The sequence below is a fragment of the Lytechinus variegatus genome, chromosome 11 (genome assembly GCF_018143015.1).
Source record: "Lytechinus variegatus isolate NC3 chromosome 11, Lvar_3.0, whole genome shotgun sequence".
Taxonomy (NCBI): Eukaryota; Metazoa; Echinodermata; class Echinoidea; order Temnopleuroida; family Toxopneustidae; genus Lytechinus; species Lytechinus variegatus.
In genome coordinates, this window is record NC_054750.1 from 12,122,124 (window position 1) to 12,148,396 (window position 26,273).

General features: G+C 37.3%; 2 protein-coding genes across 2 annotated transcripts; one reads left to right on the forward strand and one right to left on the reverse strand.

Moving 5' to 3' along the window:
* Positions 1–1,042: 1,042 nt before the first annotated feature.
* On the reverse strand, positions 1,043–10,804 carry LOC121423461 (glutathione peroxidase 7-like). The gene is made up of 3 exons (XM_041618802.1): positions 10,549–10,804; positions 3,245–3,506; positions 1,043–2,665 (listed from the first exon to the last, which is right to left on the reverse strand). The coding sequence occupies exons 1-3, from the start codon at positions 10,702–10,704 to the stop codon at positions 2,484–2,486; spliced, it is 600 nt and encodes a 199-aa protein (XP_041474736.1). The 5' UTR covers positions 10,705–10,804; the 3' UTR covers positions 1,043–2,483.
* Positions 10,805–11,037: 233 nt separating this feature from the next.
* LOC121423460 (cell division cycle protein 20 homolog) lies at positions 11,038–24,660 on the forward strand. The gene is made up of 10 exons (XM_041618801.1): positions 11,038–11,178; positions 14,703–14,971; positions 15,443–15,691; positions 17,289–17,417; positions 18,289–18,485; positions 18,960–19,054; positions 19,846–20,074; positions 20,380–20,505; positions 21,485–21,602; positions 23,180–24,660. The coding sequence occupies exons 2-10, from the start codon at positions 14,719–14,721 to the stop codon at positions 23,365–23,367; spliced, it is 1,584 nt and encodes a 527-aa protein (XP_041474735.1). The 5' UTR covers positions 11,038–11,178; positions 14,703–14,718; the 3' UTR covers positions 23,368–24,660.
* Positions 24,661–26,273: the final 1,613 nt, after the last annotated feature.

Below are 26,273 nucleotides of genomic sequence, written 5' to 3' on the forward strand. Positions count from 1 at the left end.
CCCCCAACAATATATAGAAAAATCCTTTACTAATACCCTTTTCCTCAGTAAAAGATTTCATGCACAATTTTTTCCCCTTAATTAAAGGGTTAGTGCTAGCAGTCCATTGATAACATTTTAAGTTCAGCAAGTTTATTCTGATAATACACCTATGCACATACAGCTTTGAGCAAGATCCTGGCAGTACTGATTATCTCTTATAGCACCAAATATGAATTTATATAGTTAGAACACCTAGAAATAATTATCTCCAGAGATTAGACCAAGTGACGATTAGCCCAACTAGGCATTTGACCAAGTGGCTATTAGACCAATGGGCCATTAGATCCATTGGCTATTAGACCAAGTGGTCATTGGACCAAAAGAAAATTAGACTAAGTGGGTTAAGCCCAAATGTTGTTAGCCCATCTTATGATTAGACCAAGTGATATTAGACCACTCGTCAGTAAACCCTATTCAACAGCCCCTGATGAACCTTCAGGTAACAGGCACACCAGAAATACCGACTGCCAATCGACCAAATCTATTTCGTTATTTTCAGTTGCGTATTATCAAGAACCCATATTCCATAATGCAACATTCTAGGTATTGAAGTCTTAAAATAAATGCAGAATATTGTAAGATAACTTATTCACCATCCAATATGTATACATACCACAACATTTTTGTTATTAAGTAAAAAAAAAAACAAGTACTTTTGCTCTCAGAGCATAATTCCAGATTCTCCATACAACAAGAATTCAAGGCTAACTGTTCTCTGTATCATTGATATCTCAAAAGGTAAATTTGAAGACTAGCCTCTTATACAGTGCATCCCATAAAAAAGGAACCTCATTTTCAGAGACAGATTTCACAATTATTAAATATGTGTTTACAAATTAAAATTTCAAACTCGTCTTGCTCATTAATGTGTGAAGTGTTGTGTGTATCAAAATATATAGTAATAATTTAATTGTATAATGACGTAAATGAAATATCATATTTCATTTTCCTTTAAAGAAAAAAGACATGGGAATCCTGTTTTCCTTTTTTCTGGGATACACTATATAACACATAGTCAATAAAAGACCACTCAGTGTACAGTGTAGGTCAATTTGTTCCCCCTTTAAAAAGAAGTATTTAGCAAGCAGTAAGCAAATTAGTCAATGAAGTAATAAGAGCACTTTTATTTCTAAAATGAGGCATCTTTTGAAATAATTATTGTATAAATTCCACCAAAGTCTTATATTTCATTAAAAGAATGTAATTGAAATAGACTTTGTAAAGAATAAAAGTCAATAAATGACTAGATATACTCACATTTCTTTTCAATAAGCTAAAAAAACCAAACAATAAAAAAGAAAAAGCAAAAAAACACAAACCCTGTAAATCCTACACAGTACGAATATCCCTAGCATCACATATATATCTCTATCTATCTCTATAGCACCACCTAGGGACAGAAACAAGTCAATTACACAATAATCTTTGTGTCTTACAGGAACATCTTATGCAATACATCTTCACAATAATACTGTTTTATGTTTCGGCAGTGATGTTGAGTATGCACAAATTAACTACATGGCAAGATTTATTTCCAACATTCATAAACATACCTTTCATTAATTGGTTTGAATAAAAGCAGCCAATTGATGAAAATGATATTGGAAATTTAAGCAAAATTTCAGAATGTTGATTTAGTTTTAAATGTGATTTTGATGGAAACTTTTAGTAAGTGTTCCTTTTTCACTATTTATTCAAATCACTTTGTTCTCGAGGGGGGCTTGGCCTTTAAATTGTAAAAACCAACAAAAAGAATGAGCCATACATATACATGTATGTGCTACTTGTGCTTGAGTGGGTGTGTATGTGTTGCTTATACAGACATCTCTACCAACTCACTGCATACTGGAACCAGGCAGTCCCTGTACAAAGCCTATGGGAATCATTGAATTCAGTAGGCAATTGGTTAATTCAATCAAGATCATGCTTCACCCTCATCATCTAAAAAAAATGTGACTCAATGTCTGACCTCAGTGTAAACGTTCCACTCTTACCAAGGTTCTGAAACTTCTTCAAGGACACATTTACTGCTATTATACGGTCTGTTCTCTTCCTTCTTTTGTTTCAATTTTCTGTAAGCTCTTAAAGAAATTTGTCTCACTTTCACCTTCATTTCTTTCTTTATTTCCTTCTAGAAAATACTTGCAACACCATGCAAATACCGGAAAACTTAAATATGATCGACCTTCCATTAGTCATACATTCACAAAAGTCAAAGCAGTTTTTGAGACCAGTGTTATAAATCCATTCCAAGTCACATTTCTCTTAAACCAAACAGATTTCTTTGACCCCAAAATATTTGATTTAGGCAAAGTTAATACACCGTTACACACCGATTGTGACCCATGCGTGTGCAATACCAACGCTTCTTACCGACATCTAACCAGAATTGTGCAAGTGAACAAGCAGAAATGACTCCGCAGTTATCTTTGCAGTCCTTGTCAGAACTCATCGTCAAAGTGTGAGTGACGGTAGCGGTAAGGTTCAGCCATGATTGCTTCATCCAGGAGTTCACTGTATAAGCTATGGACAGGGGTATCTTGGCCCCAGGCGCCTTTGACCTGTCCCTCTGAATCTACCAAGTACTTCCAGAAGTTCCAGGTCGGCTCTTGGTGGGCATTTGCTGGAAGAATATCATAGAATCAAATCAAGGAATTTATTTGCATGAAATATGATTAAGAAGGTATTATGATTGAAGGAAGTATAGTATTACATACATATAAAATTTCTGTGCTTACGTAATTATCTTTTTCTCTATCAGTAATTTATCCTTTGTATTTCATCAAGGAGATATTGGTTTTCTCAACATTATTGAAACAATGCTTTTGACTTGAAAAAAATACAATTGTGGCTCTAGTAACACAAATTTGCAATCAAGTACAAAATAGAAATGGTCCATCAAGCCTAGGATCAATGTTGAAAGTGCATTTTGTTCAAAAGACTAAACAATAACCAAAAATTATTACTTTAGTTTAAAACTGCAATAAATCACAAATAATTGTGTAGTGAGGACCAATAATATTTTCACTATATTGCACTATTCTTTATTTGTATATTTTCATCTTCTTCATTAAAATTTAGAGATGATTGAATGAAGATGTTTAATAAATCAAGCTCATTTTCAAATTGACTACATAATACTATTAGTGCTATTAGTGCTAATCAGAGGGAAGCATTGACTCATTTGATTAAGATGACTTACAGGTGAGGAACTGCCAAGCCGGGTCCGCACCATGCCCAATCACCTCCACTTTAGCAAAGAGAGGAAACTCCACATCGTACAAAGCCTTGACATAGCGTTTGATCTCCTCGTTGGAGTGCAACTCCTGGTAGAACGAATTAGAAGGAAATGCCAGGATGTTGAGGCGACCTTCAAACTGCGGGTCTTTACTGAGCTCCACCAGTTCATGGTAGGTCCTATCAGTGTAGCCGCACTCGCTGGCTACGTTCACAACAAGGGATGGCTGTAGCAATGACAACAATATTTTAGGATTTTTCAGGTTCAATAGTTCAGTTGGTAGAGTGGGGGTTCGGGTTCCGGTGACCTGGGTACGATTCCCACTTTGTACCCAAGTGCCCTTTGGTAAGGCACTAATCTTCATTACCCAGGGCCGATTGAACAAAAGGGTCTTTCCAAGGACCGTCTTTCGTGTTGCCAATCTTTTATGATGCGCTGTATGCGGGATATTTCTGAAATGTATGATAAACAAATAAAATTTGTTAGCTAGCATTTAAATCAATTGTATACAATTTCATGATACATCACACCCGGGGGGGCCATTCAAGAGTGGATACCATGCGCGACCATGGGGTCTCGAAAAGCACCCTAGACACTAGACAGCTGGCAGCCGTCTGTTTCGAGGAGTTTTTTAACATTTTTTTTTCATTTCTCCTCGTACACAGACGGCTCGCTATCGTGCAGCCACCATCAGGGGACTTGCAATGCAAAATCCCCCCGTCGGGGCTTTTCAATTTTTGTCTTTAATGAATAAAATTTTCGAAAATTATAGTGACCAGAGTGTAAATTTATATTCCCTCTTGGCATCAATTGCCAAAAAACGGAGAAAAATGAAGTTAAAAGGAACAAAAACAGTGACTTACCTCGGCTGTCGCGCAAATTCACTTCCCCGTTTTATCCGATCTTAAGTACATAAACATATGGCCATTGAGTCCCCTGTACAGATCGCGCTAGAACTTCGGTCTCTGTATTTGGTGAGAGAAGCCAACGAAGTTCAGCTGAACAACCAACAAAACAGAGACCGAAGCTTTTGGTCTACCTAGACACGTAATTTCCATATTCTGAAAATGCACCCCTTAACAAGTATTGGCATGTGAAACCCTACCCTTAATAAGTATTGGAAACAAAACGATACTCTTGGCAAATATGCCCTGAAATGACCCCCTAAACAAGTACAGGAATGTTTTATTGTCACGGGTCCTTTGGTCGTCGGCTTTACCTTTTTTGGTTTAGTACGACCCCACCTTCTACACCTCGCGCAAATCGGACTCTAAACACGTAGTGTTGGGGCAAAAAGGACATCCTTTGTAAAACATTTAATTTTGTTTTATCATCCCCGCAAATTCGACCCTAAGCACGTAATTTTCCTAGCGAAATAGATACCTTTTTTCATTTTTTGCTTGTTTTTGACACCCTTATCACGTTACGTATGTAACGTGCCCTATCGTGAAAAAGACATCCTTTTTACGTGTTTTTTTGGTTGTGCATGGTATCCACTCGTCAATGTAAGTGGCCCCCCGGGACATCACATCATTCATAAACAAAGATTTTGTTTACTGTAACGGATTCATGAATAAAATATGTTTGCAGGTAATTTATTTGAAATGTGTTTCACATGGCGCATCATAATAAATGGGCGACACGAAAGATGGTTCTTGCAAAGACCTTTCATGCAATCGTCCCCCGGTCCCTGGGAGAGGATCTTAAGACGTTGGTTCTGTGGTTGCTTGCTTTCTTAGCAATCAGGTAAAAAAAAGTCACCACCAAAGTACATGTTGGTATTGGTTACCATATTGAAATAAAGAGAATACTTTGATCCATCTTATACTATTGACTTTCATATATGATTGCATTTGCCATGTATGTTCAGTGATATAGATTATCACTTTTGATTGATTCTTGGTGAGAAATTAAATTTGACCATTTGTCAGATTTAGCATTATTCTTTATGTATTAGTCTCTCTGCGGTGTAATTCTTTTTAAAAAACTTTTATCAAAGTGCACTTTTCCCCCATCGATTCAAAAGCTACCTATATAATAAACTTGACTGGTTTATTCAAACAAATTTATCTAGGCCTAGCCAAGCTAGGCTAGATGCAAAACCTTGTTCATTGAATGAGCGGCTAGACATAGACCTATTCAGATTTTAGATCATTTACAGACTATCACACATCACATTTACTGAAACAAGCCTGTCTCTGTTCATCAGTGTTCCACTGGACTTGAATAATCTTGTTCCACTGAGTACAAATTTAAAAAGTAAAAAAAATATTTAAAAAGTTAAAAGAAAATCCTCCGAACAGACAGATCAGCTCTATTGAGTAACCAGCAGTATGACTGATTCTCGGAACCACCTATAGGGGAAGGCGGGGTAAGTTGTGACACTTTTTGCATTTTGCACGTTAGAATTGATAAGACTAGTAAATATTTTTGAAATAAGTACCTTACCTTTAAATCTGATTCTTGGGAAATATTTTTCACCTATATAAAACTTTCTACCCCCACGCTGAATTTCATTGTGACCTTTGAAAAAAAAACGATGTGAAATGGCTCAACTTGCCCCATCTGTGGGGTAAGTTGTGCCACCGTCTGGGGTAAAATGAGCCACAAAAACTCTGTACCCCATGTATGCGGGAAGAACCAGGATGTCAATTTTTCATTTAAAGTCTTTTCACTTGCTAATTCTCTATAAATACTAACATCTTCTAAAAGTAAAAGAACTGTCATGTGAATTTGCTCCTTTCTGCCTGCATATCAATGGCTTTTTGTTTTTAGAACTTGTTTTATTATACATCACCATAAGAATTATACACGTGCCCCATGTTGATTTAGCTTCAATTACCCCAGTCCAAACTTATTGCAATATTTTCACATCCACTCATTTCTTATGCATTCATCATGTAAAAGACTATGACAAGAATGAAAATCCATACCTGGACTAACAATATTGTTCTTATTTCTATAATATATTTAAAGACGTGTGTGGGTAAAAAGCACTTATCTATTTCACACCCTTTTTTACTTTTTTGGCTGAAATTTGTATTTTTCCCTCTAAAAAAGTACTTTTTGTTTCAAAGTTGAAAACAAAATGGTGGGGTTAAGGGTTATGCAATGGGTCATCAATACATGACACCACCACAATGTCTGACTCATTCATTATTAGACTGGGGGTGGTGGCTCCACTTGCCCCTATGCTCAACTTACCCCGCCTTCCCCTATGTATCTGGTACAAAAAATTTTAAAAAAGCTATTTCCGACTCGCCGAGCGGCAGCCATATGAGAAATGTGATTCAGTACGAGCCCATAAACAGTAAAAAGAGAAAGAAAAAAAAAATTAAAGGCGCAAGGCCAATATGGGAGACTCTCTCCATTGAGTCTCTAATATAGGAGACAGTCTCCTATGATATTGAAGACTTGCTTTGCAAAAGAAACACCAACAAAAGCATAATTTTTTCTCACCAAGGTCACGTCAGAAGCCCATTTGTTTTGTGTGTGAATGACAAAAAAAATCCTCATCAAAACAAAGGTAGACAGTGAATTATCAAAGAAGAAAGGTGAAAAGGGGTTATTTTTCAAAAGGAATCTGCTTATCACATTTTTATTTGCTGCCAAGATCCTTTTGCAGGAAATGTAAACAAAGAGAATAGGTCTCCCAAACTGGAGACTGTCTCTGAAATTGGATACCCAAATTCTTTACAAAAGTCTCTTGTAATCTACCACATGGGAGACAGTCTCCCATATTGGCCGTGTGCCTCTACTGATAGTGAAATTGAAAAAGCTCTTCAGTGCAGTGGTTACATGCAATTTCCAAGCGAATAATATCAATATTTAGCCAGGCCTAGATGACGTAACACTAGATCTAGACTTAGTTAGACCAAAAGCTTCAGTCTCTGTTAACTGGTCGTTCCGCTACACTCCATTAGATCCACTCACCAATTACAGCTCGACTCGATCTGTACAGGTAGCCTACAGGGACTCAATGGCCATCTGTTTATGTATTAAGTTTAGATAAACCAGTTGCATGATAGCCAAAGTCACTGTTTTTGTCCTTTAGTTTTAAGTTTATTTTTTCCCATTTTGGTGCATATCACTTTCAGGCCAAAAGGAAATACATATAATCTTCTTTATTTTGGTCCAGTTCTTTATATTTTTTATGACATAAAGACAAAAATCGATGAGCCCTGTTTGGGGGGGGGGGGGGAATTTGCATTGTTGACCCCCTAATGGCGGCTGCATGATCGCGAGCATCTATAGGGCAAGTCCAAGAAAAGGTCACCCTGGAAGGCAAAATTTAATCTTTAATTTAAGAAGTTATCTTTGGTGGGATAAGAAAGCCCAAATGTGGAATTTTAAAATTTCATTAAGAAAAATTTGATAATATGCATATTTATGCTAATTTGGGGCACCTAATTTGCATAATCAGTAAAATGGGCGTTACGTATGGGACAATTATAAAAACTCATAGAAAATGAAAACAAAACTTCTGAGATTCAGTCATAGGTGGGACATGGACCCCCTTACAGAACAAAGTGGTGTCATCTAATTAATTATGCAAATTAGGTCTTGTCCAAGGATGGAATGTCCCATACGTAACATTTTGAGGATGTTTTTTTAAGTTATTTCTCATAATACAATACTTGTATTGCTGCATCTCTGGGAAGTTCTAATTTATTAAGTATGAAAATGTTATACCACAAAAAGTTTCAAAAATGGAGTTTACTTTTTAATTAAAAGTTAATTAAAAAATTGTTACGTATGGGACAACATGTTACGTATGGGACATTTACACATAATGTCAATGGGGAGATTTGTGTACAAAGTGAATGGAGAAAAACAAATTTGAAGAGTGCTCTAAAAACTGATTATTTACCTTTTCTTTAGTTTTTAAACACTGATTTGTTATGAATACTGATTAATGAATACAAATGAAGCCAAAAAAATGTGAAAATGGAAAAATATGAAAATATAAAAACAATAGAAATACATAAGAAATTCATAAAACCATGAAAAACATGGAATAAAAAGGTTGAAATGGCTAATTTCCCCTTCAGTGATATCAAATATGTCTCAGTAGAACATTTAAAAAGAACGAAACTCTTTTGTTATTTCCATATTTTAAATTATTTCAATTTTTTGAATTATGGGGAAAATTGTGTACGTTCTCTATGGGGACAAAATGTCCCATACGTAACTGTCCCATACGTAACATGTCATTAATTTGTTTAATTAGAGTCTGTAATTAGAGGGATTTGGCTTATGACATGAAACTTGCCATAAATATACTATAGTATTGAGACTTCTATCACACTAAGTTTCAAGTTGTCAAGTGAAATACTTTCAGAGAATTCTCAACTTGAAACTAATGTATTAAAAATTGTCTTTTCTCTGCGTCCCATACGTAACGGCGCATCTTTTCGCTCTAAAAGGTCAAGATCAAGGTCATATGTCACAATTTTTTGCATGATTATTCTTCTCCTAGATGTCTACCATCATGAGGGTATTCAATCTAATCAAAGTCATGTAACACTATTTTTCAGGTCATTAAAGCCTCTGAAATGTCCCATACGTAACGCGCGCGAATTCTTGGACTTGCCCTATACGAGATTTAAAAAATAATAATAAAAAATAAAAATGTTTTATACAGACGGCTGCCAGCTAGCTGATCTAGACTCTACGGTAATTGGTTGAAGTTAACCGATTGAAGAAAAAAAATGTAAACCTATTCTCTGGACAGCAAGCAGATATGTGTGCATTAGACCAAAAGCCTCAGTCTCTGTAATGTTGGTTGTTCAGCTGATCTCTGTTGGCTTCACTCACCAAATACAGAGACCGAAGTTCTAGCGCGATCTGTACAGGGGACTCAATGGCCATATATTTATGTACTTAAGATCGGATAAAACGGGGAAGTGAATTTGCGCCACAGCCGACTTGAGGTAAGTCACTATTTTTTGTTCCTTTTAGTTTTAAATTTATTTTTCTCTGTTTTTTTGCAATTAATGCCAAGAGGGAATATTAATTTGCATTTTGGTCGCTAGACAGGAATAACCGTCGTTTCAGTGTATTTATTCAACAATTTCTGACATTTTACTACAATCCCCATTCACCGACGGTAATGTGTCAGTACGAGCCTGCATGTGTAATCTGGTCCGACAATTCGGCGGACAGGTTTTGTCCAGATTTTTTACTTCTTTTAGATTCTAACATTATATTATCTTGGACGAAGGTCCACTATTTTCGTTAGACTCTAATCTTTCTATTGATACTATATACATTTTATAATATTTCAAAAAATATACGTTACCGATGAGTTATTCCCTGGGTTATTCCTTATTTTTGACTTTCTGCCGGAGAGGAAAATATGGCAGCCGTCAACGAGTTGTGCTTTTATCAAGGCTTTCCGATTAAATTTTCGATATCTTGGCCAATCAATGCGAGCGACAAGTTCCGAACGCACGCACATCAATATGTCCAAGCGCAAAGCAGCGGCACAAATCGCGATAGGTAGCGACTGGTAAATACGTCTGTAATGATGATGACGTCATCCAAGATGGCAACTTACGTTGACCAACGAAAGGATCGAAGATGACGATGTTTCGATCATCATTTCAAAAGAATTAGCGGTAACTGAGGTCTAAGGTACGATATTTCTGAATTTTAAACATTTTTTCGTAAATATGGATGTGATTTCTTTTTCATAATATGACATTTTATGTACAAAAAAATGATCGGAAAATCGGGTTTCCGCTAATAGATCTAACGTTACTGCTAAAATACGTTGTCTGTACGTACGGGCCTCCAAGCTTTTCAGTCTATGTATTGGTGAGTGAGCCAACGCAGTTCAGCGGAACAACCAAAATACAGACATGACAGAGACTGAAGCTTTTGGTCTATTTGATCGCATTAATTTTCAAAATTTTTATTCATTAAATTAATCATTAATTTAATGATTAAAGACAAAAATTGAAGAGCCCCGACGGGGATTTTGCATTATTTATAGCGAGCCGTCTGTGTATGAGGAGAAATAAAAAAAACCAATGTAAAAAAACTCCTTGAAACGAACGGCTGCCAGCTGTCTATGTGTGCATTTGCCTCGCGGCAGCCACAGGCCAAGCTTACATTACAATGCATGCAGCCGCCCCGCTAGCCTATACTATGTATAGCTCTGCCACATGACCAACACCAGGCTAAAGCCAGCCTAGCCTAGCCCGTCACTGTCGGCCCAGGGAGTCGATAAGTTCCGGTAATGCGGTATACGCAGACGTCCTTACCGTGCCACGGTATTTTTCAAGGCGAACCCGCTTCCCGTCGATATTTTTCACCGTGAAGTCATAAAAACTGTTATGCCACTCCCTTCTCCCATGACAACAGTTGAAATCTATCGTTACAAACACTACCAAAAGAACAAATACTCGATGAAAATTCATCTTGGAAGTGCAATTTATCGTTGTTTATTAGCAATAGCAAACCACATGGAAGCTGACATGTTAGGCTCAGTTGTAGAGGCTTTAATAAATATGAAATTTAACTTCTATTTTTCATTATAAAGTTGCATTAAAATATTTTCAAAAATTAAAAATAGCATATAAATTAATTTTAGACTGTTTTTATTGCCGTTTAGATGAAAATATAAATTAAAAATTATATACATATTAAATACTTATCTACACCAAACATTTCTCTGTCCAATCAAAATGCGCCGAATTACAAGCGACGAATGGTTTGTCCAATCACGGCGCGGCAGGTTTAAATGTCCCACATATGCACAAAACAAGAAAACAACACGCCAACGACGATAAAAAGCTAAGTAACAACAACAGCTACATGTAGCAGCTATCTGTGCCGAAAAAACAACAATTTATCAAGTGACGTTCTTCACTTCATTTATTGATCCTGTGGAGGTAAGTTTGTAGAATAATTGGCATTTGTTTAGTTGTCCAACCACTCCAAGTTACTTGTTAATAATGCTATTTTTTTTGTCGGTTGTTTAAAAAAAAAGAGTCAGGACAGGAGCAGCGCGCTTTATCTATCGCCGGGTCAGTAGCGTCTTGAGCTGGGGCCCGTTTCTCAACACCGTCATAAGTCTAACTTCTTGACTAAATCGGAGATAGTGAGCTGCTTGTCCGCTAACCGTTTCACGAAGCCCTCTTTACCAAGATCGGGTACAACAACCTCACTAAATATTTATGACACCTCCGAACCTGTCACAACTTCTTTCTTAATGACGTACTAGTGGCATCACGTGGGTAGACTATGTTAATGACATGCAAAAGTACCTAGAAACATGAGAAATGTGAAAATTATAATCTTACGTAATCAATCAAAGATGTTGAAATTACATCAAAAACAAGTTGGATAATGCATTCTATGATCATGGTAATACAAAGAATCTACAAAAACTGTTGGTAATACTCCACAAAACCATTCATTTTGAAATAGTAAAATAATTTATTTGATAAAGATTCTACCACGTCAGGCCATCCAGAAATGGACCCGTATTTGTCGTTTTCAGACCCCTATTAACATTTTGATAAATTATATCTCTAATTTATAGTCAAATAGTAAGTTTCAGTATCTAAGATTTAAAAGAAAATTGTTAAGCTATATTTTGATGATGTTTGGAATCGTAAATACTATAATCATCATTTTATAACGAAAACCGTTATGGTTTTACTTTCGTAAACTATTAAAATTGGATATCCCGGGGGTACCCATCTCAACGTCCACATGTGATTTTTTAGTCACGAGATCAATTATTCATAATTCCATTTTCTCAGCAATTGAATGCTCAAGTCTTCATGGTCTATGCATAATATACCTGTGCTATTATTCTTAAAAGATGAAATTCCCAATTCATCACAATATTTGCAATTTTGTTATAATTTTTCTTTTTGAAAATTATGCTATTTTGTGACTAAGGCTACGTCTCGTCTGCTCTTTTTACCGATAATATCGATATCAAGGTATTTTAGTTAGGAAGCCTTTCGAGAAACGGGTTTAGTAAGATTGGAACTAACTCCGTGGTTGGTGGATAAAGATATGACTAACTTGTCCAGGTGTTGGGAAACGGGCCCCTGGGCGCTGGCGTGGAAACGACCATGCAGCTGCAGCAACCAGCTAGATGAGAGGAGGGGGGGGGGTAGCCAGGCCAGGAGGCTTACTACAGGCGCACGGCCAATATTGGAGACTTTCTCCCATGGCATGAGATAACCCAGGGAGCGCCGGCCCGCGCCGTAGCGGTCAGGAACTCATGTATTGTCTGACCCATACTCCCGGGGGGGGGGGGGCACTTGACCAAAAAAGTAGTGGGGGTGTGCCGCGGGCGAGACAAAAAACGGGGGCCTTGGAGCGGGCTTAATGTAAAAAGGAGGGTCCTCGGAACGGGCTTCAGAACGACAAATGTTTGTGAAAACGGGGGTCCTTGGAGTTGGAACCGATCGCCAGCATGTGAGTGCGTATGCATCCCTATGGAACGGTCATGCGTGCATGATGCAGCTAGCGCGGCCTCCGCTGTGGAGCTTTGCGGCCGCTTTTCACCAAAATTGCAGCTCATTCAATGCGTTCGGAGCGGCGTAACGAAAAATTTGCGAAGCTTTGGCAGTAGAGGCACACGGCCAATATGGGAGACTCTCTCTAATAGGGGAGACAATCTCCAACATTGGAGACTTGCTTTGCAAAAGGACAAAAGAAACAACACCATCAAAAGCATGATTTTTTCCACCCCAAATTTTGACTCACTGAGGTCAGAAGCCCATTTGTTTTGTGTGTGATTGACAACAAAAATCCTTATCAAAACAAAAGTAGAAAGTGAAGTTTTAAAGTAGACAGTGAAAAGGGGTAATTTTTCATGAGGAATCTGCTTATCACATTTTTATTTCCCGCCAAGGTAATCCTTTTCCAGCAAATGTAAACAAAGGAAATTGGTCTCCAAAACTGGAGACTGTCTCTGAAATTGGATACCCAAATTCTTCACAAAGTCTCTGATATTGGAGATAATCTCCCACATTGGAGACAGCCTCCAATATTGGCCGTGCGCCTCTACTGTTTGGAGCGGATTTCTCTCTTCTTTTTTTCTCAATAAGAAGAAAATGCTATGCCTTGGAGCGGCTTTCTCTGTTCTTTTTCTCAACAAGGCAGAAATGCTATGCCTTGGAACGGAAATATGAGTGTGAAAATGGGTGTCCCCTCCGCGGCACATACCCACTATGGATCATATACTGAGTACCCCCCCGGGCCCATACTCACGGGACAAGGGTAGATTATGGTCAAAATATCTAGCAAGATAAATTATGAAAACAGAAATTATGCACTTACCACGATTATATGGATGAAGGTCTAACGAGTGGCAGTTTTCCTGACATCTTGGCACAGACTGGAACCTCAAAAAACGAAAAGTTCTCTCCTTCTACCCCCATTTCGATCGGCCATTTTGTTACAATTCATAACAAAAATGGCCGTTCGAGACGGGGGTAGAAGGAGAAAACTTTTAGTTGCCACTCGTTAGACCATCATCCATATAATCGTGGTAAGTGCATAATTTCTGTTTTCATAATTTATCTTGCTAGATATTTTGACCATAATCTACCCTTGTCCCGTGAGTATGGTCAATTACACAGTAAGCTCCTGGGCTCCCGCCCGCTATGCGGGCGGGAGTTCCCTGGGTTAACCATGAGAGAGATTATCTCCAATATCAGAGACTTATAAAGAATTTGGGTATATATCAAATTTAAGAGATACATGTAGATTCTACTCTAGTCTCCAGTTTCTTTGGGAGACCAATTTTCTTTGTTTAGCCTTTAGGTCTACATTTGCTTAAATTTTAAAGGATTACCTTGGCGGCAGATAAAAATGTGATAAGCAGATTCCTCATGAAATATTACCCCTTTTCACCATCTACTTTTGTTTTTATTAGGATTTTTGTTGTCATCCACACACAAAACAAATGAAATGGGCTTCTGACCTCAGTGGGACAAAAGTTTGGATGGAAAAAAATCATGCTTTTGTTGGTGTTGTTTCTTTTGTTCTTTTTCAAAGCAAGTCTCCAATATGGGAGATTGTCTCCCTTAATATTGGAGAGAGTCTCCCATATTGGCCGTGTGCCTCTACTGTCTAGAGAGTAAAAATCATTTACTAACGTAAGGTTACTGTCAACGAAGCAAGGTCTTTCTTCCTAATCCTATTCATTTGCTAAACCACCAAAAAAACCTTAAACTTTCACCCCCGAGATTTCTACTTTCTTTCCAAACTTAAAAGAAGTTAGCCCTAAACTAAATGATAAAATATCAACAGAAGACCATCCCTATTGATTTTGAGATGTTGAGATGCTCATAAATGTAGTAATTCTTTTTTGTAATTCAGCCAATCATGTGGAATGTAGTAAGTTTGCCATCTCAATTTGTTGTCCTTTATTATCTCTCCATTGTAGCCAAGTCCGGGTAGTCATGTCTCACTTCTACACCGAGCTAGAGAAGCTGACCAAGTTGGATGGTCCGACGGGCGGACCCGACATGAGGTGGCAGAGGAAGGCCAAGGAAGTCAACGGCTGCGGGAATGTATCCATGAACAAGAGTCTCAACAAGAGTCTCAACACCAGCTCCATGTCTCCCATGAAGGTGTCTAACAGATCTTTTAGTGCCGCCAAAACACCTTCCAAGACTCCTGGAGGAACCATCAGATCAAAAACACCTGGAAAAGGTACCTTGTAAACTGTACCCTTCATGCTGTTGACATCTGGGGAATGCTTCAGGAAGCATATTGTCAGTTTTTTCACTAACTAATTTGTTCTCAGTCAATCAGATGCATTGATTTCAGCAGCTTACTGCGATTGTCTATGAAAATCACTGACTATAAATATGGAATGCTCCCTGGTCATCAGAAGTTGAATAAATGTGTAGAGGTGCAGGGTATGTTGCAGAAAAAGGGGGATGGCATTTGGGTGCACCTTCTTGTCTACTAAAGAAAGAATTCATTTTGATATTCTATGATGCATAGCATGCATGGCTAGTAGTTCTAAATCACATTTAGCCATCAAGATGCTTATTATTTCAATTTCTATGATTAAAATGGATTTTGATGTGGAATATTCTAGTTCTATGATAGTGAACACCCCAAAATCAGCTATCGCATAGTCCTAACAATACATTTCATATCACTTATTTTCAACAGGAAAATCCAAGACCCCAACACGGACCCCAGGTGGAGACCGCTTCATCCCCAACAGGAGTGCCACCAACTTTGACCTGGGTAACTTCAAGCTCCATGATCAATCCTGTAACATGGGCGAGAACACCGACCCATCCCTGATGAGCCCTTCCAAGCTGGAGTATCAGAAGGCGATGTCAGAGAACCTGAACGGCGATCTCATGAATGCCAAGATCCTCTGCTATAAGAACAAGCCTCCCAGTGCACCTGAAGGTATGTATCAGTGGTTTAAAACCAGGGGGCCATTTCATAAAGTTGTTCGTAAGTTAAGAACGACGGGTGATCCTTCCTTACATGCTAAACCATCAGCAATGAATATAGGGGAAGGCGGGGTAAGTTGTGACACTTTTTGCATTTTGCATGTTAGAATTGATATGACTAATAATATTGTAGTATTACGTACCTTGTCTTTAAATTTGATTTTTCACCTATGTATAATTTTCTACCCCCACACTGAAATTCATTGTGACCTTTGGAAAAAAACAATGTCAAATGGCTCAACTTGCCCCATATGTGGGGTAAGTTGTGCCACCTTCTGGGGTAAGTTGAGCCACAATAACAGTGTACAAAATGTATGCGGGAAGAAGCAGCATGTCAACTTTTTATTTCAAGTCTTTTCACTTGCTAATTCTTTATAAATACTAACATAAAAGAACTGTCATGTGAATTTACATCTTTCTACCTGCATATCAATGGCTTTTCATTTTTTTTTTTACATTTTTCATTATAAGAATTACCATGGCTCAACTTGCCCCATGTTGGCAGTACCCCAGTCCGAACTTAATGCAATATTTTCACATCCACACATTTCTTTTGCATCCTTCATTTAAAAGACTATGCCAAGAATGAAGATCCATACCTGGACTAACAATATTGTTCTTATTTCTTTATTATATCTAAAGACGTGTGTCGGTAAAAAACACTCCTATAATACACCCTTTTTTACTTTTTTGGCTGAAATTTGTATTATTCCGTCTAAAAAAGTACTTTTTGTTTCAAAGTTGTAAACAATATGGTTGTGTTAAGGGTTATGTAATGGGTCATCAATACATGGCACCTGCACAATGTCTGACTCATTCATTATTGGCCTGCCAGGGGATTGTCGCTCAACTTACCCCGCCTTCCCCTACCATTTAACACAAGAAAGGATCACCAGTTCTTAAAGTCACTCTTAACTTACGAACAGCTTTATGAAACACCCACTAGGGATGGCCAGAGTGGGAAAAACTGGTGGGGAATAACAGCAAATACTGCCTCAATTATTTTTTTTTTAAAGGAAATTGTTAAATAGTTTGAATGCATGGAAACAGTACGATACATACTTGATTATTTTCAGGTATTGTCCATATGCTTCTCAAGGATAGATTTCCCTGTACCTCCCTGTACATCTTAAGTTTTGACCCTTTATTTCCCACCTTGGTGGAAGATAGCTAAATTTCCCAGGAAATTGCCAATCTTGTTGATAACATTTTCAATTGCAACAGTTAAGTGTAGAAATCATAGATTACAGGAAACTCCATAAAATTTCATATCCGTCACCCTATAAATGTGAGATCTTCTTGAAATCAATTTTGTATTGTCTAGTCTTTAATGCTCTAAAAAATCATAATTTGGGTGTGCAATGAGATAATGGAGAACACTTGGAAAATATACAAAATGTTTTTTTTTTTCACAAATTGCACAATATTTATGCATGCATGCATGCACACATTTTAATGACTGCATTTGTTACCGAGCTTCTATATTGGTGTTTATGTATAAATGCTAGCCTTGGACTTTTGAAATTCATCATCATCCATTATTTTCTCAGGCTATCAGAACAACTTGAAGGTGATGTATTCTCATAACAAGACACCCGGTTCAACCAAGAAGCCTGTCAGACATATACCCCAACAACCTGAACGCATTCTTGATGCCCCGGACATGCTTGATGACTACTGTAAGTACTAGGAACTGCCTGCCCATTGGTAGAAAACCAGTTTTTTCATAATTTTTGTCATATCTCTACGAGATAAGAGGCCACTGTGATTGTTGCACATTGAATTCCAATTTCTCTAAATCCATGCCATCCTTTCGCAAACAAGTCTATAAAATCAAAGTTAGTAAGTGAAAACCTCTTTAATAGCTATGAAGGCCTGAGGAAATCTGGGGGCATATCCTAAGTTCAGTAGCTTATACTGCACTTATAAATGCCATCAATTCCACATAGATATAGTGAGCTGGCAAGGATTATTAGAAGAGAGGAGGAAAAGTGAAACGAATATAACATTTTTTGATCTTACTAACATTGTGTGCATGACATGAAGTTGGCATGATATCAGGATATTGTGGTATTATGGGATAGTTGGCTGTGTCAGACCAAAAAGATGTTAAAAGATGGGAGGCGCTGCACAGTGGCTGCTGGGCCCACAACTGGGTAAAATGAATTTTCGGTCTACTTCAGATTTGTATTTGGAATTTTTATTTTTAAAATATGGATTGTACTCAGTGATGAAAAACATTAAAAGGGTGTAATCATGGTTTAAATGTGTATGTGAATGGCAATTATATGTATGCCGTGAGTCTTTACAGGAATATCTAAAGGTCCCCCCCCCTCTTTCTTACACAAAACCACCAGTCTCTTGACAACCTATTTATTTTCTCTCTAATAATTATTGTCCTCTTTAAACATTGTGAGTACTTAGAATTACTCTCTTATTTTTATGTTGTAAAGTGCTTTGAGCATTATACTTTTGAAGGGTGCTATAATTGCCAAAAAGAATGCACTCCTGTAAGTATTATTTTACTATTTCTGATGCATATACCTTTAGATCTCAACTTGCTAGACTGGAGCTGTCACAACCACCTTGCCGTTGCCCTTGCTAACAATGTATATCTGTGGAACGCAGCCAGTGGGGACATCAAGCAACTCATGCAGCTAGAGGGACCAGAGGACTACATCAGCTCGGTCAGCTGGATCACAGAAGGCAACTACCTGGCCGTGGGAACGAGCTCTGGAGATGTTCAGGTATGCTGTGTGATTGTTTTTTTTTTTTTTTTTACAATTTGGGGGCAATTCACACTTATTATATTTTTTTCTTGCCAGGACTGAGAATACAAGTTTATTTTCCTCCAGCAGTCACATTGTGTTGATTAAATTTCTAAGAATAATGGTGGTGGATATTAAATGGTGGTGATTTTTTTACCGGATTGCTAAGAAAATAAATCTTACATATTATATTTAAAATTTATATTTGCTTTTATTTTCCCTTACTTATCCAAATCAAATGTATGTAGCGTAAACTTTGCCTAAAAGTCATCTCCAATGTGAAGGCTCTGTCACATATTGCCAGGTAACCCTAGCATGTGAGAAAAAAATTGAATGTTTAACTTCATTCTTCAGCAGACTGTATTGCTAGACAGTATGTGACAGGGTCTTTGTCTCTACAAACAGCTCCATGAAAAATTAAAAGATTTGATGTCCTTGTTTATCCATACATAGCTTTGGGATGTAGAGAGTGCTAAGAGGTTAAGATGTATGCAGGGACATGCAGCAAGAGTTGGTTCACTCTCGTGGAATTCCTACATCCTCAGCAGGTAAGTCCAACTCTTGGGCAGCATCTGTGTATGAGAGGTTTTGGGGGTGGGGTTGGCATGATGATTTATATGTGCTGAGTTTTATATAAAATCCATCTTTTTTGTAAAAAAAAATAATCTGGGGTATTGTATAATTACCTGGCCAAACTGTCTGCTTTTCTTTTTTTCTCTCTCTCTTGTTTTTCTTCATTACTTGAAAAATTATGGAAGCACTGCCATCTGCCCCAAATTGCACCACCCTGATGCCCATTTCATAAACAGTTACAACTATTGTAGCATTACCATTATGGTAACTACTAACTACCATGGTAACAGGGCTCAGCAGCCAGTCACAATCAGGGTTTCTGTTGTAAGTACAATAATGGCAACTTTACAATAGTTGTAAATCTGCATGAAATTTGCCCCAGGTCATTATATTTTTTTCTCTGAGATGATCAAAGCTAGTGTGTGGGATACCTTTCAATCTGAGCAAATCATTTATGAAATTCATACCCTTGAAAAAATTAATGAAACCTATCAATAAACTCTATAGATAGTGACACCCCTTTTTGTTTGGGGGGGGAATTCTTGGAAGTGGATAATAAATAAAGTTGAAATAGTATTCTGTTTTGTTTGATATTGTGTATCGTAGTCAAATGATTTGCACCACAAGTTATGCATGACGATACATATAACTGGTCACTTGTTCTTGTCCTACATGCACATTCCATTCCCAGTCCATTTATTCAGCCTTTTTAAATCTGTAAATGAACCAAACATTTTCTTTCGTATTTGATTTCCTTATCATGCAGTGGTTCACGTAGCGGCAACATCCACCACCATGATGTGCGTGTGGCCCAATTCCATGTCGGTACCCTGGCTGGCCACACCCAAGAAGTATGTGGTCTCAAGTGGTCCCCCGACGGGCGGTACCTGGCCAGCGGTGGCAACGACAACCTTCTCAATATCTGGCCCACGTTCTCAGCCACGCCCTGTAATGTCCCCATTTACACACTCAACCAGCATCAGGCGGCAGTCAAGGTAAGGTGTCTTTAATGATCTCAAGAAAACTGGAGCTATTCCAGTATGTATATCTAACCCATACATGTAGGATCATCCTGAAATGATTTTCTCTGCTTTGTTTTTTAGTATGTATATAAGTAATGCTTTTGAATGATCATGGGTTGAGTAGAAATAATTTGTAGCAATTAGTTTAGTTAAGGACAAGTATTCAACACATGTGTATCATAATCCGATCTAAGACAATCCGATCTTTGATATACAACGTAGGGAAGGTCGACGTATGCAAGTTTCCCTGTATCTATTTCCTTTCTTTATTCCTATAGGCACTAGCATGGTGTCCATGGCAACCCAGTGTATTAGCCAGCGGAGGAGGGACAGCTGACAGACACATCAGATTCTGGAATAGCAACACCGGTTCTTGCCTCAACAGTGTCGACACCAAGTCACAGGTTCGGCAATTTTCTTTAAAGTCATTAAAAAAAGCTTTTCAATCTGGCATGGTTCCAATCCCATTGTGCAACACTTTGAGCTATGTAGTTATATGATACAGGCTCACTGAATGAACATTCACTTATTTTCTACTCGTATATACCACTATAGTCATGTTACCATGTAGCAAATAAATGGTACTTTTCTCCTCAAAACATATTACATGTTATTCAGGTACTTTCACTTCATGAATGAAATCATAGGCTTATTTATATTGAAATGTACACTACTTTCAATGGTAATTCTAAAAGGTACATATATTCATAACACTAGCTGTTATACCTCAATTTATCTTTTGTAGTGCATTAGAGTTTGGTCTAACTGTATAGTTTGAACTTTGTCCAGGGATACATAAAAATTGTTACAATAATAAATTTGAAATCTTAGATAAAAGCCAGTGAAATTCTTCAATCTGATTGGCTGATCATAGATTTGCTACAGAAATCATGCATTTTATTTGCAGTTATAACAAATCTTTATGAAATGGTACCCAGGATCGGAATCAAAATCACTGATTCAGGTGCTACCTCAATCATTCTATTCGTTTACGTCATATAGGAACGGTCAGAGCTTTGCAAGCCTAATGGTCACTTATTCATCAAAAATATGATTTCACAGCAAGGACACCACTAGTTGGTCTAATAGACATACCAGTATCCCCCTGTTTGTCTAATTTCCAGTGATGCTTTTCCCATTTTGTTTTAATGAGTAGTAGACTATGTTGAACTTAGGCTATCTTGGGATTGAAAATTGGAATAAGTGAGAATTAGACTTTACTTCAGCAACAGGACCAACTGATAGTAGACCAAATGTATTTAGCCCAAGTGTTATTAGACTATCTGGTAAGTTGACCAACTGCATGTAGACCCAGTGTATCAACTAAGCAGACATTGGAAGTGGCATTTCTAATTTTTCCTATCTGTCCCCTTTCCTAATTAGGTTTGCGCCCTCTTGTGGTCAAAAGAACATAAGGAGTTGATATCGGCCCACGGCTTTGCCCAGAACCAGCTGGTCATATGGAAGTACCCCACCATGGTTAGAATAGCAGAACTTCTAGGTGAGTCTACATCCCACATTTCTTCAGAAATACCATGTTCACTTTTCTTCTTCTTCACAAACACAGCAGAAAGACAGTAAATGGTACAAGAATAGAAATCTAGCTGCGGAAGTAATGTTCTTTATTAAGACATGAGTCACGCGATTTCATAGATTTCTGTCATGGGGGGGCATGGTGTGTGATGACCATTACCCATATGCCTTTGTACAAGAAAATGACTCCCCTGATCATTGCCTAGAAGGAATATATCTACATTTGCTACGCTCAACCCTGGTGGGCAATTCATAAGGCTTTTCGTAACTTATGGGTGGCTTTGCTAACAACTGGTGATCCCTCCTTGTGATAAATGATATATACACCATTGTTTCAATGATGTTGACTTAGTGCCTGTGAATGGAACACCAATCATTTGTAAAGTCGTTCATTACTCAAGAACAGCTTTATGAATCACCCACCTGGAATATTATATCTGATAGACTGCTATGCAAGAACCCGCCATAGTAGTTATCATTGATTATATAAAAAAATGTGATTATGAAGAATGAGGTTGAAAAATAAAATAGAGGAAAAGAAGAGAAATAGAGATCAGAGGTAGAGGAAATGTCACTAGCTTCCTGGCCAGAGAGTCCATAAATTATAGATTAAAGAACAACAGTATATTATCCTTGGTCGTCTAAGAAATGTGAATTCGATTCCGAGGACTTTTTCAACAGTTCATGCACAGAGCCCTTTATAATTACAGGACTAGGTTATAGTTACAGAAGGGCAAGTAAGTTTTGTTTACCATTACGACCTACTTCCCAAGTGTGATTTCCAAGTTATGGAAACTAAAAGGGCAGTTACATGTACGCACTTTTAAGAAAGCAAAAAAAAAAGATAATATAAAAAAGAAAAGTAAGATAATATGTTTTTAAGCATAATGAAAGTATAATTTTGTTTCCTTGTTGCGTTTCCTTGTTCAGATTTGGCAAAACAAAAGTCAGGAAAGTGAGTGGGAAAGGAGGCAATATATGAAATGTCACGGTTGCAAGAGAATTATTTTTTGTTTATGGCTTGTTGCAAAATACCTAGGAGAAATGACATTTTTTTTATCAAATAGCATCATATACCTTGTTTACAAAAGCTTTAAAGTGCCATCAACTTGACGAGATGTGGAGAGATTTTATCTTGCCAGGGTTATTATAACAGGGTTATTATGTCAACATGGTGAGATGTGTTGTTGAGTCGATTTGTTATCATTTAGTGATCCTATTGTTTTAACAGCAAATTCCCTTTCTCATACATGTAGGGGCTGATCCATGTTTTTCCCGGGGGGGGCACATTTTCCCAGGGAAAATTTGACGCAAGAAAAGTCCTTACTTGTGTATGAAGGACATATTTACGTTAAAAATATAGACCGACTCTCAAAAAAAGGGGGGGGCACAGGCCGGAAATGTCCCTCCTAGATTTGGCACTGCTTTCTCAGATGTATTATAAGCAGCCTTTCACAATTACTTTGAGATAGTTTGCCCCATTATTCAAATTCAAAACCAGAACTGAGAGCTCTTATTTTGATATTTTTCCAATATTTGCTTCAGGTCACACCTCACGCATCCTCCACATGTCCATGAGTCCTGATGGCACAACGGTCGTCTCTGCTGCTGCCGATGAAACCCTGAGACTCTGGAAGTGCTTCGCCGTTGACCCCAAGACCAAGAAGGAGAAGAGCGCCAGCTCGACAAAGCTGCCCAGAAACAGCATCAGCAAAATGCAGAATATTCGCTGAAAAGCAAAGAATGTAGAGACACTTGTGCTCATATCAGGGAGTGCGTTGAAGCCGTTTGGGAAAAGAGTGGTCCTGTACCTGGGCCGTTCTGGGTTCCACATCTCTAAGGTCTGCAATCAATCGCTGGATGTCAGTTGAGATTTTAGTTGGTTGCATGTGCATTTTGTTCAAACCACTGACAATAATGTTAATAATAATGTGATTCATCAGGAGCAGTTAATGAAAGGAATCATCTGATGTTTTATCTGACAAAGTCTCCTTATTTCGTATGGCCGATACTCGGCGATATCAACTCTCGATATCTTATTTTGCTGGGACAAGCACTTCCGGTAGCAGTATGCGCAGAAACTGATCAACACTACCATTTACAGCCAGCTAGCTCAGGTCACTGATTGTGAAAGTGCAGATTTCATTTTTCCCCTTATTCTTAGGAAATTTTAAATTTGCTTGCACAGTCATAGATCCATTTCAGCAATGTGTTCCTTTGGGTGGGAAGCAGAGAATAGTTGTTTGCACAAGGATGTACCCCTCACAGCACATCCAGGTGCTTGATGGGAAATTTTTGCTATTGATAGTTTATTATTGGCTGTATATGATAAGGGAATTACCACAATAACTAACATGCTTCTTAGCCATTAAAAATGATGTCATGTAAGGTGACAAACATTGATTAAAACCTTCCGGGATGACGGAATAGTTTTCCAGCCATCGCATTGCAATTTGCTCCGCATCTTGTTATGACTGCTACACAAAATTTCCTTTGCGTAGAAATTATTTTCACAGGACTGTAATGAACATGTATGAAAGCTTTTCTCCCACAACTGTAAATGCTAATCAAATTTGAGAAGAAAATTTTTCCCTGCTATTAATAAGGAACTCGTACTTATTATCTTGCATTTTCTCAAAAAATTATTTTAAAAACCTTAATTTTTCTTAGAAAAGGAATATGTTTTGATCAGTGTCATGTTGCTACTATCAATTAAGAATTGATGCTTTTGGTATGCAATCTTTTTATCATCCCTTTTATTATTACATGTATAAAAGTTTGCCAGCATAAAGTACCAAAAAGTGTAATCACTTTATTGCACAATACGGTACATGCAGTTTTTCAGGATAGAGGTTTAACATGCGTTGGGTTATGGTATTCGAATCATGGTTTATTATTACAAGTTCAAACATGTGCTGTTATATATTTAGTATTTATTTCCAATTTTATTGCCAATTTGATATCCATGTTTTACAATGTTTCTTATTAGCTATATGTATTTTATTCTACTCCGACAGGAAGATTGTGGTATGATGTTTTTTCTCAAGACATCAATTTCACATCTTTTAACAAAATCATTTTATGAATTATAGAAAAGAAGGGTTTCTTGACTCTCCATTGTTTTATTCAACTTGTTTTAACCAAATTATCATGTGTATTTATGTTAATCTTGCTTTATCCTTTATCTCTCAATTTTCTTACAAAATGTTCGATTCAAACTTGATTATGATTTCATACACACTTCTAACAAGATCCAATTAATAGGAAGATAAACTAACATGAATATTAAACATATTTCTTAGAATATTTATCAGCAATAATGCAGTTGAGGAGAAAACATACAACACTGTCACTATCTCCTTTTGACCAGGGGTGGTATTCTGAGGTAATTTTATCTTTAAAATATTTTATTTTATCTCTTAAAACAAAATTGGTATTCTGAGATGACATTTTATCTCTCAGATAAAATTTTAGATTTTATCTTGCGTATAAATTTTATCTTGCATATCTACAGATGATACGCAACAGAACAATGCCTGCGTACACATACCCATCGCGTATCTGGCCATTGCAACGCAGATGATGTGCTTGCGCCCCTGTTACTTTGAAGAAAAAATAAAATAAACTTAAAAGAGGGTAGAGGCTATTTTATCTCTGCGACGTTGATTTCACCAGTATTTCTAGGTGAATTAACCCCAAATGGTGACATGACAATGAAGAAAAATTATATATTTATTGAGAATAACACCTTAACGTTGTTCCTGTATAATCAGAGAGTATTTCATAAGACTTTTCTTGACTAATATTGTCTTTGAAGTGATGCTTGAAAAGATGCGATAAAGACTTCGAAAAAAGATGAGAGTATTGTCCTTTTTGTTAAAATGAAATCTCCGCAAAGACGCGTAAGCGTATAGTGCAAGCGTATTTGAAGTTAATAAATTGACGCAATCTCACCCCTTTGCCACACCTCCTGGCGGAATGGATTTTAATTGGTTGAGTGATATGAGAGAGCTATAAAAGCGCATTTCTAATTGGATATTGATTAAAAAATAGGTGTGTCTTACAGAGATAAAATGAAGATAAAATGGTTCTCAGAATACCAATTCGGAGAGATTTTAAGGGTATTTTATCTTAATGATTTTAACGGAGATAAAATATTTTATTTTATCTGAGATAAAATGGATCTCAGAATACCACCCCAGTTCTCATTACGAAAAATGTAAATAGAGTTCTGTAAAAAGCCATGATAAACAAATAATAGAATGTACAAATAATATTTTGTAATCAAAACATGAAGTGTTTCAGTCAGTTGTATATGGTGTCTTGTGTATACTTGTATATTTAAAAGTAGAGGAATGCAAGAAGGAGATGAGAATGAGAAAGAAGAGGGGGGGGGGGGGTGGGCTGAGTGGGTGAAAGAGGGGGATGAGGGGGATAGAAAAGAAATGGGAGATATTATACAGATATTGCCTACCTAGAGTTTGAATATAACATTTCCTCTCCCCGATGGAGTTATATTTTTCCCAAGGGAATATATTTTGCCCGAAGCGCGCAGCGCTGAGGGAAAATATTATCCCGAGGGAAAAATATAGCTTCGGAGGGGAGTTGAAATGTTATTTATTAAAACGATAGACCAGGC